This window comes from Moschus berezovskii, chromosome 27 (genome assembly GCF_049115385.1).
Source record: "Moschus berezovskii isolate FMDL1 chromosome 27, NW_MosBer_1.0, whole genome shotgun sequence".
NCBI classification, from domain to species: domain Eukaryota; kingdom Metazoa; phylum Chordata; class Mammalia; order Artiodactyla; family Moschidae; genus Moschus; species Moschus berezovskii.
Genome location: NC_142486.1, coordinates 5,499,935 through 5,516,566, shown reverse-complemented (window position 1 = coordinate 5,516,566; position 16,632 = coordinate 5,499,935). Strand labels below are relative to the sequence as shown.

The 16,632-nt window shown below is 43.4% G+C and overlaps 1 protein-coding gene across 1 annotated transcript in view; it reads right to left on the bottom strand.

Annotated features, from left to right (window-relative positions):
* The window catches only part of LOC129545713 (cytochrome P450 3A24), a 46,447-nt gene extending 30,748 nt beyond the window's left edge, over nucleotides 1-15,699 (bottom strand). Inside the window, exons 1-2 of the mRNA XM_055410245.2 lie at nucleotides 15,549-15,699; nucleotides 10,679-10,772 (exon numbers count right to left, since the gene is read on the bottom strand). Of these exons, the coding sequence (XP_055266220.2) occupies nucleotides 10,679-10,772; nucleotides 15,549-15,619 (165 nt within the window). The 5' untranslated portion in view covers nucleotides 15,620-15,699. The remainder of the gene's footprint in view (nucleotides 1-10,678; nucleotides 10,773-15,548) is intronic.
* Nucleotides 15,700-16,632: the final 933 nt, after the last annotated feature.

The window sequence follows — 16,632 nt, the reverse complement described above, 5'->3', positions numbered from 1 at the left end:
CCCTCTCCCCATATCCTCCCTCCAGGTCATCCCCATGCACCAGCCCCAAGCATCCTGTATCATGCGTCAAACCTGGACTGGTGATTCATTTCACATATGATAGTATACATGCTACAGTGCCATTCTCCCAAATCATCCCACCTTCACCCTCTCCCAAAGAGTCCCAAAGACTGTTCTATATACCTATGTCTCTTTTGCTGTCTCGTATACAGGGTTAAGGTTACCATTTTTCTAAATTCCATATATATGCATTAGTATACTGTATTGATGTTTTTCTTTCTGGCTTACTTCACTCTGTATAATAGGCTCCAGTTTCATCCACCTCATTAGAACTGATTCAAATGCATTCTTTTTGATGGCTGAAAAATACTCCATTGTGTATATGTACCAAAGCTTTCTTATCCATTCATCTGCAGATGGACATCTAGGTTGCTTCCATGTCCTGGCTATTATAAACAGGGCTGCAATGAGCATTGGAGTACATGTGTCTCTTTCAATTCTGGTTTCCTCAGTGTGTATGCCCAGGAGTGTGATTGCTGGATCATATGGCAGTTCTATTTCCAGTTTTTTGAGGAATCTCCACACTGTTCTCCATAGTGGCTGTACTAGTTTGCATTCCCACCAACAGTGTAAGAGGGTTCCCTTCTCTCCACACCCTCTCCAGCATTTATTGCATGTAGACTTTTGGATAGCAGCCATTCTGACTGGTGTGAAATGGTATCTCATTGTGGTTTTGATTTGCATTTCTCTGATGATGAGGGATGTTGAGCATTTTTTCATGTGTTTGTTAGCCATCTTTATGTCTTCTTTGGAGAAATGTCTGTTTAGTTCTTTGGCCCATTTTTTGATTGGGTCGTTTATTTTTCTGGAATTGAGCTACAGGAGCTGCTTGTATATTTTAGGGAAAGGAGAGAAAATAGAGGAGATACTTGAAACTGACAATTTAAAATCACTCTTGAATTTTCTTTGACTATTATAGACACTAAACACTTACCCCTGTCAGTGAATACTAATTGCTCCTTGTCTTCTGAAGTCTTTTTGCTTGTGTTGTCTAAAATCTCTTAATCTCTAATCCCCCATGGACATGTGAGAAAACTGAAGCTGAGGGAAGTAAGAGATTCCTACACACACTTTCATCTCCTAGTTTAGCAGCCTTTTCATTTATCTCATGAGCTCTTTCTAGAATTCTAGCAGAATAAGCAAGTTAAAGCACTAGTGACATCTTTTAATCTCGCAGATTTAAAGAAGTCTAAGGGGTGTGTGTGTTCAATGAGAAAGTGAGTGAGTGATTGAATGAATGACAAAGTGGACTCGCCTTCTAGCTTTCCAGTTTAACACAGAAAAAATGGGGAGGTGCCACAACTATACAAGGAACAGTGTGTTTTAAACACCTTGCTTGATAGTAATAACCAATTTAAAAAGTACATAGCTCCCTTGTTAAGACTAGTGAGGGGTACACTCTCCACCCCCCTTCTGATGTCTATGTCAGAAGCTTCCTCTGTCCCTTTTTATACTTTAATAAATCTCTGCTACACAAAAGCTCTTGAGTGATCAAGCCTAGTCCCTGGTCCCGAAGCTAAATCTTCTTCGGAGATCACAAATTTGCATTGTTCACATTAAGCTATCATCTTGGGGCTTTCCCAGGATCTTCAGGACAGGGTAAGAATGCTCAAGAGCTCTAGCCTCTCTGCTTTCTCAGTATACATGTTTTCTGCTTTACTTTACTAACTCTATGGTTTGCTTGTGTGAATGAATGACATGCCCTGCACAAAGCAACTGATGAGCCCTGCTCTGCAGTTTTGCAGTGCCTCGTAATGACTGAAGGCAGACCCAAAAAGGTGAGCCTTGTTGGGGGTTTATACCACCTGTCAATGCCAAGAGACACCCAGTGTCCCTGTGAGGGGAGTGGCCAGAGGAGGACAAAGTGTGTGAACCAAACTTTTCTTTCTCAGTCACCTTTTCCTGGTCCCTTTGACTATTTCATAATTGCATGGGGAATCAGAACTACTAACCTAATCTGTTGGATCACAGACTTTCAATGGACTTGTGATTCATGCCATTACTATGTACTTTCACTTAGACCCCAAGCTTGGTAATCATGGAAGTGCCTGGTCTTACTAGGAGCCAAAAGTTACAAGAGCATATTTGGGAGCAAGACAGAATTTTAACTCCAGGAATGTCTCTCAGGTTAAAGGTCACTCTCTTGGCTGCCTGCCTCAGGGACCAGAAATCTGAAAGTTGAGTCTTTGTCACGGCTTTGTCAGGATACCAAATGACCATGGTATCCTTTGGAAGACAGGGAACACTGGCCTGTTGAGGAGTCTCTTAATTACAGTATTGTCTATATGGAGAGAAGCACTGCTGCTGACCATGAGGTTTTTGAGAACACAGATTGGGAATTGTAGGATCTGGTCAGATTGGAAATGCAAAGGGCTTCTTCCTTTGGTAGTGTTAGCTCTTAGAGGACCAGAAGAGGCTCTCAGGTGGCTTCTGTCTCAACTCCTTAGATATTCTTTCTGTGGAGTCTGTGGAAATGAACTGGAAGGATTGGTCCTAGTAGCTTGAGGACAAAAATCACTTTTTCCTTGCTTCAGTTCAGTTCAGTTCAGTCGCTCAGTCATGTCCGACTCTTTGCAACCCCATGAATCACAGCACGCCAGGCCTCCCTGTCCATCACCAACTCCTGGAGTTCACTCAAACTCATGTCCATCGAGTCGATGATGCCATCCAGCCATCTCATTCTCTGTCGTCCCTGTCTCCTCCCAGCCCCAATCCCTCCCAGCATCAGAGTCTTTTCCAGTGAGTCAACTCTTTGCATGAGGTGGCCAAAGTATTGGAGTTTCAGCTTTAGCATCAGTCCTTCCAATGAACACCCAGGATTGATCTCCTTTAGAATGGACTGGTTGGATCTCCTTGCAGTCCAAGGGACTCTCAAGAGTCTTCTCCAACACCACAGTTCAAAAGCATCAATTCTTCGGCGATCAGCTTTCTTCACAGTCCAACTCTCACATCCATACATGACCACGGGAAAAACCATAGCCTTGACTAGACGGACCTTTGTTGGCAAAGTAATGTCTCTGCTTTTTAATATGCTACCTAGGTTTCTTTCCTTCCTAGCTAACTTTCCTTCCAAGGAGTAAGCATCTTTTCATTTCATGGCTACAATCAGCATCTGCAGTGATTTTAGAGCCCCAAAAAATAAAGTCTGACACTGTTTCCACTGTTTCCCCATCTATTTCCCATGAAGTGATGGGACCAGATGCCATGATCTGTTTTCTGAATATTGAGCTTCAAGCCAACCTTTTCACTCTCCTCTTTCACTTTCATCAAGAGGCCTTTGAGTTCCTCTTCACTTCCTGCCATAAGGGTGGTGTCATCTGCATATCTGAGGTTGATATTTCTCCCAGCAATCTTGATTCCAGCTTGTGCTTCTTCCAGCCCAGCGTTCCTCATGATGTACTCTGCATATAAATTAAATAAGCAGGGTGACAATATACAACCTTGACGTATTCCTTTTCCTATTTGGAACCAGTCTGTTGTTCCATGTCCAGTTCTAACTGTTGCTTCCTGACCTGCATACAGGTTTCTAAAGAGGCAGGACAAGTGGTCTGGTATTCCCATCTCTTTCAGAATGTTCCACAGTTTATTGTGATCCACACAGTCAAAGGCTTTGGCATAGTCAATGAAGCAGAAATAGATGTTTTTCTGGAACTCTCTTGCTTTCTCCATGATCCAGCAGATGTTGGCAATTTGATCTCTGGTGCCTCTGCCTTTTCTAAAACCTGCTTGAACATCTGGAAGTTCACGGTTCACATATTGCTGAAGCCTGGCTTGGAGAATTTTGAGCATGACTTTACTAGCATGGGAGATGAGTGCAATCGTGCGGTAGTTTGAGCATTCTTTGGTATTGCCTTTCTTTGGGATTGGAATGAAGACTGACCTTTTCCAGTCCTGTGGCCATTGTTGAGTTTTTCAAATTTGCTGGCATATTGAGTGCAGCACTTTCACAGCATCATCTTTCAGGATTTGAAATAGCTCAATTGGAATTCCATCACCTCCGCTAGCTTTGTTCATTGTGATGCTTTCTAAGGCCCACTTGACTTCACATTCCAAGATGTCTGGTTCCAGGTGAGTGATCATGCCATCGTGATTATCTTCGTCATGAAGATCTTTTTTGTACAGTTCTTCTGTGTATTCTTGCCACCTCTTCTTAATATCTTCTGCTTCTGTTAGGTCCATACCACTTCTATCCTTTATTGAGCCCATCTTTGCATGAAATATTCCCTTGATATCTCTAATTTTCTTGAAAAGATCTCTTGTTTTTCCTATTCTGTTGTTTTCCTCTATTTCTTTGCATTGATCGCTGAGGAAGGCTTTCTTATCTCTCCTTGCTGTTCTTTGGAACTCTGCATTCAGATGCTTATATAATTCCTTTTCTCCTTTGTGTTTGCTTCTCTTCTTTTCACAGCTATTTGTAAGGCCTCCTCAGATAGCCATTTTGCTTTTTTGCATTTCTTTTCCATGGGGATGGTCTTGGTCCCTGTCTCCTGTACAATGTCACAAACTTCCGTCCAGAGTTCATCAGGCACTCTATCGATCAGATCTAGTCCCTTAGATCTATTTCTTACTTCCACTGTATAATCATAAGGGATTTGATTTAGGTCATATCTGAATGGTCTAGTGGTTTTCCCTACTTTCTTCAATTTCAGTCTGAATTTGGCAATAAGGAGTTCATGATCTGAGCCACAGTCAGCTCCTGGTCTTGTTTTTGCTAACTGTACAGAGCTTCTCCATCTTTGGCTGCAAAGAATATAATCAATCTGATTTCGGTGTTGACCATCTGGTGATGTCTATGTGTAGAGTCTTCTCTTGTGTTGTTGGAAGAGGGTGTTTGCTATGACCAGTGCGTTCTCTTGGCAAAACTCTATTAGCCTTTGCCCTGCTTCATTTCATGCTCCAAGGCCAAATTTGCCTGTTACTCCAGGTGTTTCTTGACATCCTACTTTTGCATTCCAGTCCCCTATAATGAAAAGGACATCTTTTTTGGGTGTTAGTTCTAAAAGGTCTTGTAGGTCTTCATAGAACCGTTCAACTTCGGCTTCTTCAGCGTTACTGGTTGGGGCATAGGCCTGGATTACTGTAATATTGAATGGTTTGCCTTGGAAACGAACAGAAATCATTCTGTCGTTTTTACGATTGCATCCAAGTACTGCATTTCGGACTCTTTTGTTGACCATGATGGCTACTCCATTTCTTCTAAGGGATTCCTGCCCACAGTAGTAGATACAATGGTCATCTGAGTTAAATTCACCCATTCCAGTCCATTTTAGTTCACTGATTCCTAGAATGTCTATGCTCACTCTTGTCATCTCCTGTTTGACCACTTCCAATTTGCTTTGATTCATGGACCTAACATTCCAGGATCCTATGCAATATTGCTCTTTAAAGCATCAGACCTTGCTTCTATCACCAGTCACATCCACAACTGGGTATTTGTTTCGCTTTGGCTCCATCCCTTTGTTATCACATATACTGGTGTGGTGACACTAAGAAGGGACATCTTGGTTGTTGTTTATCCCTTTATGACTCACCATTTCTACTGAAGTCAGGACTGTACTCAGGAATGTGCATAGGCACAGGGAAGACGGATGCTTCCCCTTGTAGTCCTAGCTTGGGAAACTACTCTGACAAATCAAACAAAGGTTGTGGTGGTATGGAACTAGAAATCAATTTGGGATGCCATCAGATCTACCCCTGGTGCATCTCCACACCATCTTGGTGGTAGAACCAGGAGGGATGAGTCAGGCGCCTGCATCGGTAAGGGACAGACTAAGTCTGACCAGGGAAGGAAAACTTCGGTGGAAAGTCTGTCTACACCCCCATCTAGAGCAGGGAAGGATGCCTTCGGGTGGAAAGAAGCCATGGCTGTGGATGCCGCTTTTTCCTCTCTTACAGATGGGAGCTAAAAGTTCCAGAACCACTCCTTTAAAATTTATTAAAAAAAAAAAAAGGCTGGGACAAGTTGATCCCCAGAGTTTAAAAAGACGTGCCTGATCTTCTTCTGTGATACTGAATGGCCACGGTATCCTTTGGAAGACAGGGAACACTGGCCTGTTGAAGAGTCTCTAAATTACAATATTGTTTACAATTAGATCAGTTCTGTATAAAACAAAGAAATGGGTGGAAGTGCCATATATGTTACTCTTTATTTCTCTGTGAGACATGCCAGACTTGTGTCCTAAGGGCACAGACTTGGGTGTGAAACCTTCAGCTCCCTCCTGTTCTCTTACTTTGCCCCTGTATCTGGGGCTGCCAACTGAACAGGCTGAGAATCAGGGCACCCTTCCAGGAGGGCTTGCCTCAGTATCAGTAGACTATTTAGAGGATATGTCTTGGGACAGATGCTGACTCCTGACTTGAGATTTCAAGTTTTGGGGGAAGCCATTACTTTTGGAGATGAATGGCTTGGAAACAAGGGGAAAGAGGGATCACAGAATAGTCCTCCTCCCTACTGGGAGCCAAGCAGTTCTCATAACACAGCCACTTTGCCAGATGTATTCTTGAAGGACTCAAGAGGGCATATGCTAAGACTTTAAACTATGCTAAGTTGACTGACATAGAATAGGAAGAGAAGGAAACTCCTGGTAAACTCCTAATAAAGATTACGGGAGGCTTTCCACATGTTTACTGACATTGATCCTGAAATTACAGAGGGAGACATGATCTTAAAAGATAGATTTCTCACTCAGTCGGCTCCAGATATCTGCCATAAGTTAAAAAACTGGCATTTGGACCAAATCAATCTATAGAAAAACTGTTACAGCTGGCTCAGACTGTATATTATAGTAGAGAATATGAGAAGGAAAATAAGAGGGAAAAAAGAACCAGGCAAAAGACTGAAGCCCCAACAATGGCTGTTAGACCTGCTCTGAAACAGCCTGAGAAAAATGCCCAGAGGGACCCAGGTGAAAAAGGATGGACTTTTTATTACTGTGGAAAGGAGGGGCATCTCAAGTGGGATTGCCCTCAGGCATCTATGTGGCCCCAGACTCCATGTCTGGTCTGCAAAGGACCACACTGGAGAAGAGACTGCCCTCTGAGGTGTAGGCCCCAGGGGTCGGACACTCAGGACAATCAGGACCAAAGGTGCCCAGGGGTCACCACACAAGCTCCCATCCTAATCACACCTGAGGAACCCTGGGTACTAATGACTGTGGGGGACCAACTAGTCAGTTTTATTTTGGTCCCTGGGGCAGCTTCTTTCTCTTTGCTCACTGAAGCCCCTGGTCCGCTTCTGTCGGAACAAGACAAACGCTATTATTTCAGTCATCCTTTAAGCTGCAACTAGGACGCTGAGCTGTTTTTCTCATGAGTTTCTAATCATGCCAGAGTCTCCCTCACCCTTTCTGGGGAGGGATATACTGAACAAAGTCCAGGCCTCTGTTTTCATGAATATGGAACCTGGTCTTTTAACTGAAAAAATGTAAATCCTAAATTGTGGACTGATGGAAAATCTGTGGGTCGAGCACAAAATGTTGTTCCTGTCCTTATCAAGCTCAATGACCCTCACCTATTTTCACATCAAAAGCAGTATCTATTGAAACCCGAGGTTAAGAAGGGGTTAAAGCCTATCATTGAAAATTTAAAGGAACAAGGGCTATTAATTCCCTACAATAGTCCACACAACACTCCTATTTTGGGTGTGAAAAGGGTCAAATGATAAGTGGAGACTTGTTCTAGATATATGAATAATAAGTGCCTAATTCTTATACTTTACTGTCTGAAATTCCTAAACAAGCTGTATAATTTTCAGTGATTGATTTGAAGGATGATGCTTTCTAATATTAAACCTATACTAAATCAACCTCTACCTATGATTTTAAGACAACTGAGAAGATTCTTGGGCATTACAAGCTATTGTCACATTTGGATTCTGGCTTATAGGGGACTTGCCTGGCTTTTAATGAGGGCTCAAACTGCCCTCCCAAAAAGGGACTCTCTCTATGACAGACTGTTTTTGCACGCAGATATTGTCATAGACCCTAAAGCCTTAGAATTAACTATGTGACTCAGCTTTCAGCTTCTCAACAGACATTATGAGAACTCTGGGAGGTGACCCCTGACCCAGCCTCCATGATCGGTCTAATTGCTGGGTCTGCAGAGCACTCCCCCTCCTCATCAATTAAAGGCTTCCCATGGTGGGTTTCTACGCTTCAAGGAAAAGACTTTCTTCAACTCTGCAAATACCTTCATGAACAACAATCATATATGATGCCTCTTCTTGATCTGATGACATCTAACAATCCTAAAATGGACTGGTGTAACTATGGACATAATGTACCTTTTAATTTTGATTATGTTTTAACTTGGTTGGAGAAGACTCTTGAGAGTCCCTTATACTGCAAGGAGATCCAACCAGTCCATTCTAAAGGAGATCAATCCTGGATGTTCATTGGAGGGACTGATGCTAAAGCTGAAGCTGCAATACTTTGGCCACCTCATGTGACAAGTTGACTCACTGGAAAAGACTCTGATGCTGGGAAAGGTTGGGGGCGGGAGGAGAAGGGGACGATGGAGAATGAGATGGCTGGATGGCATCACCGACTCTGTGGACATGAGTTTGAGTGAACTCCGGGAGTTGGTGATGGACAGGGAGGCCTGGCGTGCTGTGATTCATGGGGTCGCGGAGAGTCGGACACGACTGAGCGACTGAACTGAACTGAACTGAACTGAATGACCATTTTGCCTTACATCTATAACTATGTAACTGGATTTGTTTCTAACTGGCTTAAACCTCTTAAGTTACAAATGGTTGTTCAAGCTCCTATGAATGCCACAGGCTCCTCAAACTATTATTTGGGGCCCCTGGATCAGAAACCCTCAACATGAGGGTTAGGAGAATATGTTGCCTCAACAATTTAGGGACTACACCCCTCAAGAGCAGGAAGTAGTTATGGAATGAAAATGATGCCCCTTTCCCTTGGCAACATAATTCTCCTAAAAGAAAAGGGGGGAATGAGAGAGTCAATTCCTAGTCAGGTTGATAAAAAGTCCAGATTCCCCAAGGAGGAGAAAGGAGTCTGGGGCTCTCAAGGAGAAAAGGACAAAATCTTTTTTTTTCTATATTGCTTTGTCTTTGTCAATATCACAATGTATCTTGCTTGAGGACACGTTTCTCCTTAGCAAGAACCTTCTAACTAATCTTGTTATCTTGAAACTTGTAAATTGTGGGAGTGGGTCTGGTAAGACCTTTACAAATTTGAGACATTCTTTTGATTTATTGTAATAACCAATCAAAAAGGTATATAGCTCCCTTGCTAAGACTAGTGAGGGGGGCACTCTCCATTCCCCTTCTGATGTCTGTCTCAGAAGCTTTCTCTGTCCCTTTTTATACTTTAATAAAACTCTGCTACACACACATATACACAGGAAAAAAAAAACAAAAACCCTGGCCTGAGTTTTTACTTCTATAACTAAAAAAAAAAGCCCGTCCCTAAGTTTCTATCATGATATTTAATGCTTTAACAAGTAAATGAAGGTCTCAGAAATGTGGGTTGGGGGGCATCTACTAAGGAGTTCATCTGGGAAAGCTGGAGAGGAAATTACTGCTTCTTCAGATGGAAAAATGTTCAGGAAGTTCCGAGGCAGTATGAGACAGTGAAGAGCTCAGGTGGGAGAATCAGGGTCTGAGAGACAAGCCTCATGTCTGCAGGACAGGAAATCTGAGCCAGAGAGCAGCATGCACACAGGGCTCTGCCCCTGAACATTGGGACGCAGCTCACGGCCTTCAGTTCAGGGGTCGGGCCTGGGGAGGCATCTGAGCTGGAGGAATATCAGAATTCACAGTCCATCTGCAACCTGGTACACTCCTTTCAGTTAAATTAAACTTCTAATAATTTTGTCAAATCATATCCTTTCTAGTGAATTTTGTATATGTGATTCTGCCTTATTTTTAAAAACTCCACAACTTATTTAGTGGTTAAGTATCTGAAGCAAATAGACAACCTTGCTTCAGTTACACTCATTCCTTGCTCAAACTCACCCATGAGGTGCCTGCTTTGAAGGCACAGAAGAAAAGCAGAAAGCTTTTGGCCCATTTTTCATATCCCAAAAGACATCATGTGTAGCAAGAGATAGAGCAGAAAATGGAAAAAAAAAAAAATGAAACTGCAGGCATTAGCAGTTCTTGAGAGAATCCAAGTATGTGCAAATTACCTGATACTTAGAACTGAAGCATCCAAGCAATTCAGGAGAAAGGAGTAAATAGGGTACCCAGAGCTTATGTTACCAACAGGACTCATCTGACTGTACTGTACACTGCTTAAGAGGCACGACCAGGCATCCCTTCATGCTTTTCTCCTGATAATTAGTAGGACTGTGCCTTGCTGGGAATCTGCACCTGGCAGAGAGAAGATCATCTTCACAAAGCTTACAAGATGAAACTTCAAGTCCTGTGCTGACTCAGCTAAGAGAGCTCGACTGTCTGAGGAGGCAAACCTGAGGCTCCTGACAGCTGACAATAGAGGCCTGGGGTAAAGAGGGCATGTGCGGGTGGGGCCTATGATGCCACTTTTGGGATGTAAGAAAACTCTCAACTGCCTCCTGAGGAGGAGAGATTTTACTATGGAACTCAGCTGGGATTTGCAACCATAGCAAAAAAAGGACATCAAACACACACCTTTCGGTAGGACAGAACGTTTCCAAAATAAGGCAGAGGTCTTGGCCCAGGAACCCCCAGGTTCTTAAACAGTCCATGTGAATAAGTTCCATATCTATAAAGCAAAAGAGAAAACCCAGGTGAGGGATTGTGGAATAAGTGTGGAGCTGGCCAGTCACAGACACAGAACTGGAACTGTCAACCTAAAGAGATAACATGTAGGTGATAAATAATAACAGCAATTCCAAAAGCAATAATTACTTTCACTCATCATCTCCTTTCCCTCTTCCACAGTGAGACAATATCACTTTCACCATCAAGTGAAATCTTGAAGGTCCCAATCCTAGAGTGGATGCCTGATAAATGTTTTAATTTGAGAGCTCCTGAGAGGTTTAGGCTATAATTCCTCCAAAAAAATTCATTCATATGTGTTCAGCAAGTTAACTCTTCCATGATTTAGAGATTCTCATTCTAGATACAAAGGGGAAACTTTTTTTTTTTCTGTATCAAACATGAGATTTTGGTTAACTGCCTCTGCCCAACGACAGAGTTACTAGAGTCTACCTTGGCATTGTTATCATCCTTTTCCTTTCTTCTCTATTGTTTTGTTGTTTAGTCACTCAGTCATGTCCAATTCTTTGTGACCCTATGGACTGCAACATGCCAGGCTTCCCTGTCCTTCACTATCTCCTGGAGCTTGCTCAAACTCATCTTCATTGAATCAGTGATGCTATCCAACCATCTCATCCTCTGTCTCCCTCTTCTCCTGCCCTCAATAATTCCTAGCATCAGGGTCTTTTCCAATGAGTAAGCTCTTCCCATCAAGTGGCCAATGTATCAGAGCTCCCTCCGTGCTGCTGCTGCTGCTGCTAAGTCGCTTCAGTCATGTCCGACTCTGTGACCCCATAGATGGCAGCCCACCAGGCTCCCCTGTACCTGGGATTCTCCAGGCAAGAACATTGGAGTGGGTTCTCCCTCCATGATCTGATCTCATTTTAAGATCTGATTCTTCTTAACTCTGTCTTCACAAGCAGGCCTTAAAACAAGCACAGTGTTCTTGTCTGTATAATGAAAACTGTGTTCAAGGCTTCCATTACCATCATAGAAATTGAGTACCTTTCAGCTACACCCATGACTGTCATCAGGCAATTTGGTTGACTTGAACTACAAAAAAGGGTGATTGACCCTTTTGTTCCCTGAAACTGTATAAATGAATCAATGACTAAAAGATCCATCTCCAAACTATTCCCCACTTCATGGTATTTGGTCCTCCAATCATCTGCTAAGCCCAGGGCCTGAAATACATTCATTTTTCCAAAGATGCTCAATCACAAAGCAGCTAGACTACTTCATCTGCACTTCCACTATCTTAAAAAACAATCAGGTCTAGTGGTCCCTATGGCAGGCTGTCTGCAGGTTATCCTTCATGTATTATCTGTGCAAGCTCACAGTTCTGAGTTGTGGATCTTTGCAAGCCTGCTCACTCTGGTGTTCCTGAAAGATGACAGAGTACAGGAAAAGAGAGACTGAAGGAAGAGACTGCCATCAATGATTTAAACGTGAACTTGCTAGGCCTCCAAGGCTAACTCTGTAGAGGCAAATTAGTAAGGTATGGTTGAAAAGCATGCTGTGTATAAACGGTTCAACATGCCCTACAGGCACATTCAGCTAAGAGATACGGAGGCTCCTAGTCTTCAGTTACCTTCCCGTGTAGAGCAAAAGACTTTGTGTGACCAAAAATGAGTGACCATAAAAAACTCCAGAATATTGGACTAAGCTCCTATCTCTCTTTCTTTGAAAGGTGGCCTTTAAGGTAGCACAGGTTCAAATCTCTGTATAAATCTAGCAATCTTACAGTATGTGAAAAGAGAACAAAAAAAAATTTCAGGAAAGTACCTATGTTGTAAGTGCACACAGAGGTACCTTGGCCAAGTCCAGTTGGCTATATCTCTCTTTCCTCCAGAGCAAGTGGTGGAGATGTGGGCAAAAACTGCTACAAAAGGGGTGACCTGGACTATTGCCACCCCAGTTGATTCCCCTTTGGTTTGTCTTCCTTTCCTGTTTCTCTTCACAAACAGGGCAAGTCAATTTCTGCGTCTGAACCTTCAGTGTGCTACATGAACTCAAAAGTGATGTCAGGCCATTGAGTGACCATGTTGGCAACACAGGTCCCACAGAGAGATCTGGTCTAGTGTCTAAATCACATGGTTCCACCAAGGCAGCAGGTGGACTGAGTGAATTATTTGGCTTCTTTCTAACTCTTCACTTTTTGGTGCAGTAATTCGGATGCTGATTGCAGCCATGAAATTAAAAGACGCTTACTCCTTGGAAGGAAAGTTATGACCAGCCTAGATAGCATATTAAAAAGCAGAGACATTACTTTGCCAACCAAGGTCCCTCTAGTCAAGGCTATGGTTTTTCCCGTGGTCATGTATGGATGTGAGTTTTGGACTGTGAAGAAAGCTGAGCACCGAAGAATTGATGCTTTTGAACTGTGGTGCTGGAGAAGACTCTTGAGAGTCCCTTGGACTGCAAGGAAATCCAACCAGTCCATTCTAAAGGAGATCAATCCTGGGTGTTCATTGGAAGGACTGATGCTAAAGCTGAAACTCCAATACTTTGGCCACCTCATGTGACGAGTTGACTCACTGGAAAAGACTCTGATGCTAGGAGGGATTGGGGGTAGGAAGAGACGGGGATGGCAGAGAATGAGGTGGCTGGATGGCATCACCAACTCAATGGACATGAGTTTGAGTGAACTCCGGGAGTTGGTGATGGACAGGGAGGCCTGGCGTGCTGTGATTCATGGGGTCGCAAAGAGTCGGACACGACTAAGCGACTGAACTGAACTGAATGCTATTTTGGGTAAAAAGGAAGAGACTAAAGATAAACCAACATTTTTATAGTCTTTACATTATGTCAGCATAAGGAGAACATTGCCTGCAGCGGCTGATTCCTGGCTGCACCAGAACCTTCTCAGGCTACAGGGACGTTTGCCTGGTGGGGACACTAGTACCAGCCCCACTGTCAGACGGACCACACAGTGTGACTGAGATTGTGCCTTCTCCTCAGGCTTCAAGCAGATGAGATGCCAACCCTGCTGATCTCCTGTGGGACCAGGTCTGAGGAGAATCTGTGGGCGGGGGGGGTCTGCTGAGAAATGAGGAATATTCTCTCCTCCATCCCGATCTCTTCCTGGATGTTTCTCATATCATCATCAGCTCCCAGGCATGTATACTCATCTGCCCTGAAGATTAAAATAGCTTGCTGGACATGTATATTTAAAAAGATATATCACAGGAATATTTTACTAAACTAGATTCATATTCAAGGCATTATTCTAGAGGGTGAATTTGTTTGCATACCTTTCTAGGTACTGGACAAGAGTCCTCTTTTGTCCTTCAGGGAAAAAACACATGCTGGAAATACTCATATCAGTTTTTTAAACCTAGTACTAAATAGAATGAAATTAAACTGTACCAATTAATTTTATAATATCAGACAGAAAATATGTTGCCGCAATACCTTAAATTCCTAACGGTTCCTTCAAGTAATTAAAATGAGATTAATATTACCCATGTATATGTCATCATAATTTCCTCAATGGCAAGCCACTCCAGTACTATTGCCTAGAAAATCCCATGGATGGAGGAGCCTGGTGGGCTGTAGTCCATGGTGTCGCTAAGGGTCGGACACGACTTAGCGACTTCACTTTCACTTTTCCCTTTCACACATTGGAGAAGGAAATGGCAACCCACTCCAGTGTTCTTGCCTGGAGAATCCCAGGGATGGGGGAGCCTGGAGGGCTTCCGTCTATGGGGTCACACAGAGTCGGACACGACTGAAGTGACTTAGCAGCAGCAGCAGCAGCAGCAGTGAAAATGAAATTGACACAGAAACCAAATGTGATTTGTAGGGTTATCTCTAATCACTCATTGGAAGTAACTCCTGTCCCAACCTAAAGCATGATAACAGAATCTCAACACTGAAAGGAATTTTTCTGCTAGAGGGTTTTAATTCAACCTCCTGTGCCATATTTATACAGGGAAAAATCATTAAAATCCTAATTTGACTCTGGGGCTTGTGCCTCAAGTAGCCTTAGCAGATTTCGTATCACAGGGAAATAAATATATACACTGATTCTAACCCTTCCAGAGATTGAAAAAAAAAAGGTGAAAGAAATGAATATAATTTCAGATTTTCTACAAAGTCTCCTCAGATCTTAAGCTTTCTCATTTGGAAACTAGATAATTCTGCAGAGGACAGGGTGCGGGAATTGAGTCTTAGGAAGGGATGCCTGAGGAGGGGCACAGAAAAGGGGGAGGGCTGAGTATGAAAAAAAGGCTCCCAACAAAGTCTGGGTGCACCCGGTGCCCTGTGCAAATGACACCTGGAAGGAGGGTCTGGAGCAGGAACTCCTGAGTGACAAAGGGGCCAATCCTTCTTCATGTCTCTTGCAGCAGGTACAGAATCCAGAAGTCGGAGAGAATGAAACAAAACACCCACGTTACTTCTTACCTCCAGGATTCCCAACCATGGGAAGCAGTGAGGACTATGCTGTACATGGGTCAGTTGCTTTTAATTTGCCCTTAATGGATTCTGGTTGACTAGTCTAGGTCCATGCAAACTGGTAGTCAATCAGAGGGTCATTTACAGGAGCAAAGAATGTCACAAACCCTCCTAACTATGCTAACAGCAACTCGGGAATAAAGTTAACTCCTTCAACAAATGTGGGTAAGATCAATAATAACCCATTGTTGCTCATAGCACCTGATGCTTGAGCAACTTCCCCTCCATTTACTTTGAACTTTAAAAAACTAAAGGAACCCCCTTTCCTGCTTAGCACCCCAAGACCCAGGTTACAGAAAAGATGAGCCTAACGGTTACTCACACATAGAGGAGCACCAGGCCGATAGCCAGGAGAACCCAGGTTTCCACGGAAAAGCTTGGGATGAGCTCCATGGCCACTTTTCTTGGCGATTCCCTCCTCTGAGTTTCCTTTGAGCTGTGTGTGCTGCTCTCTGCCTGCCTCTGAGTGTGGAGCTTCTGTTCACTTCAGGTGGAGATTCAGTGCGGTTGGGAGATTTATGTACTGAGAAAGGAGGTGGAGCTGGAGCTGCAACCAATAGAAGAGCCACTTGGGCTCCACCTGCAGGAGCCCTCTCTGCCTTGGTAGTTGGCCGAGCATCATACACATTACAATTTGAACTCCCTTGAGTTCATATTCTGTAGGAAATCAATAAACAACTCAATCAGTGTTATCAGTAAGCCCAAAGGTTACAGAAACTCAAATAAAGTCACTGGCTTTAATTCTACTCTAGACTGCCCCATCTCTATGTTTGCCTGTGGTCCAAAATGTCTGAAATCCTTCAAATAAGATGGTGGTGGTGGTTTAGTTGCTAAGTCATGTCCCACTCTTTGTGACCATATGGACAGCAGCCTGACAGGCTTCTCTGTCCATGGGATTTCCCAGGCAAGAATACTGGAGTCGGATGCCATCTCTTTCTAGGGGGTCAAACAAGATGGCTGTAGCTATTGCTATTGTTACTCATACGATTTTTTTTTCTGTCTAGGAATGCCCCTTTGTTCCTTGTAGACCCTTAACTATGCTTCAAAATGAAGTTCTGACAGAACATCTGTGTTAGAGATTTCCCAAATAAACCTCCTTGAGCAGATATAACAATTTCCTCCTCTGGGGATTTCTGTCCCCTGCACACAATTCTACTATCTCCCACACCATAGTCAGTTTCCAAGTCTAGTCCCCTCAGTGGATCAAGAGCTTGGGCACATGCTGGATACTAGTCACAGTCATGTCCCAGGTACCTAGCAGAGTGATTTTGGCGAAGTGGATATCCAGAAAGGTAGATGGAATTGAGTTGGTAGAGGTTAAGGACACTGGGCATCTGTGTGCCCTCTCCCTGTGGCTCTTTGGTGACCACGCCGTCTTCCTGAATTGTTGACACACCAACAGTGCC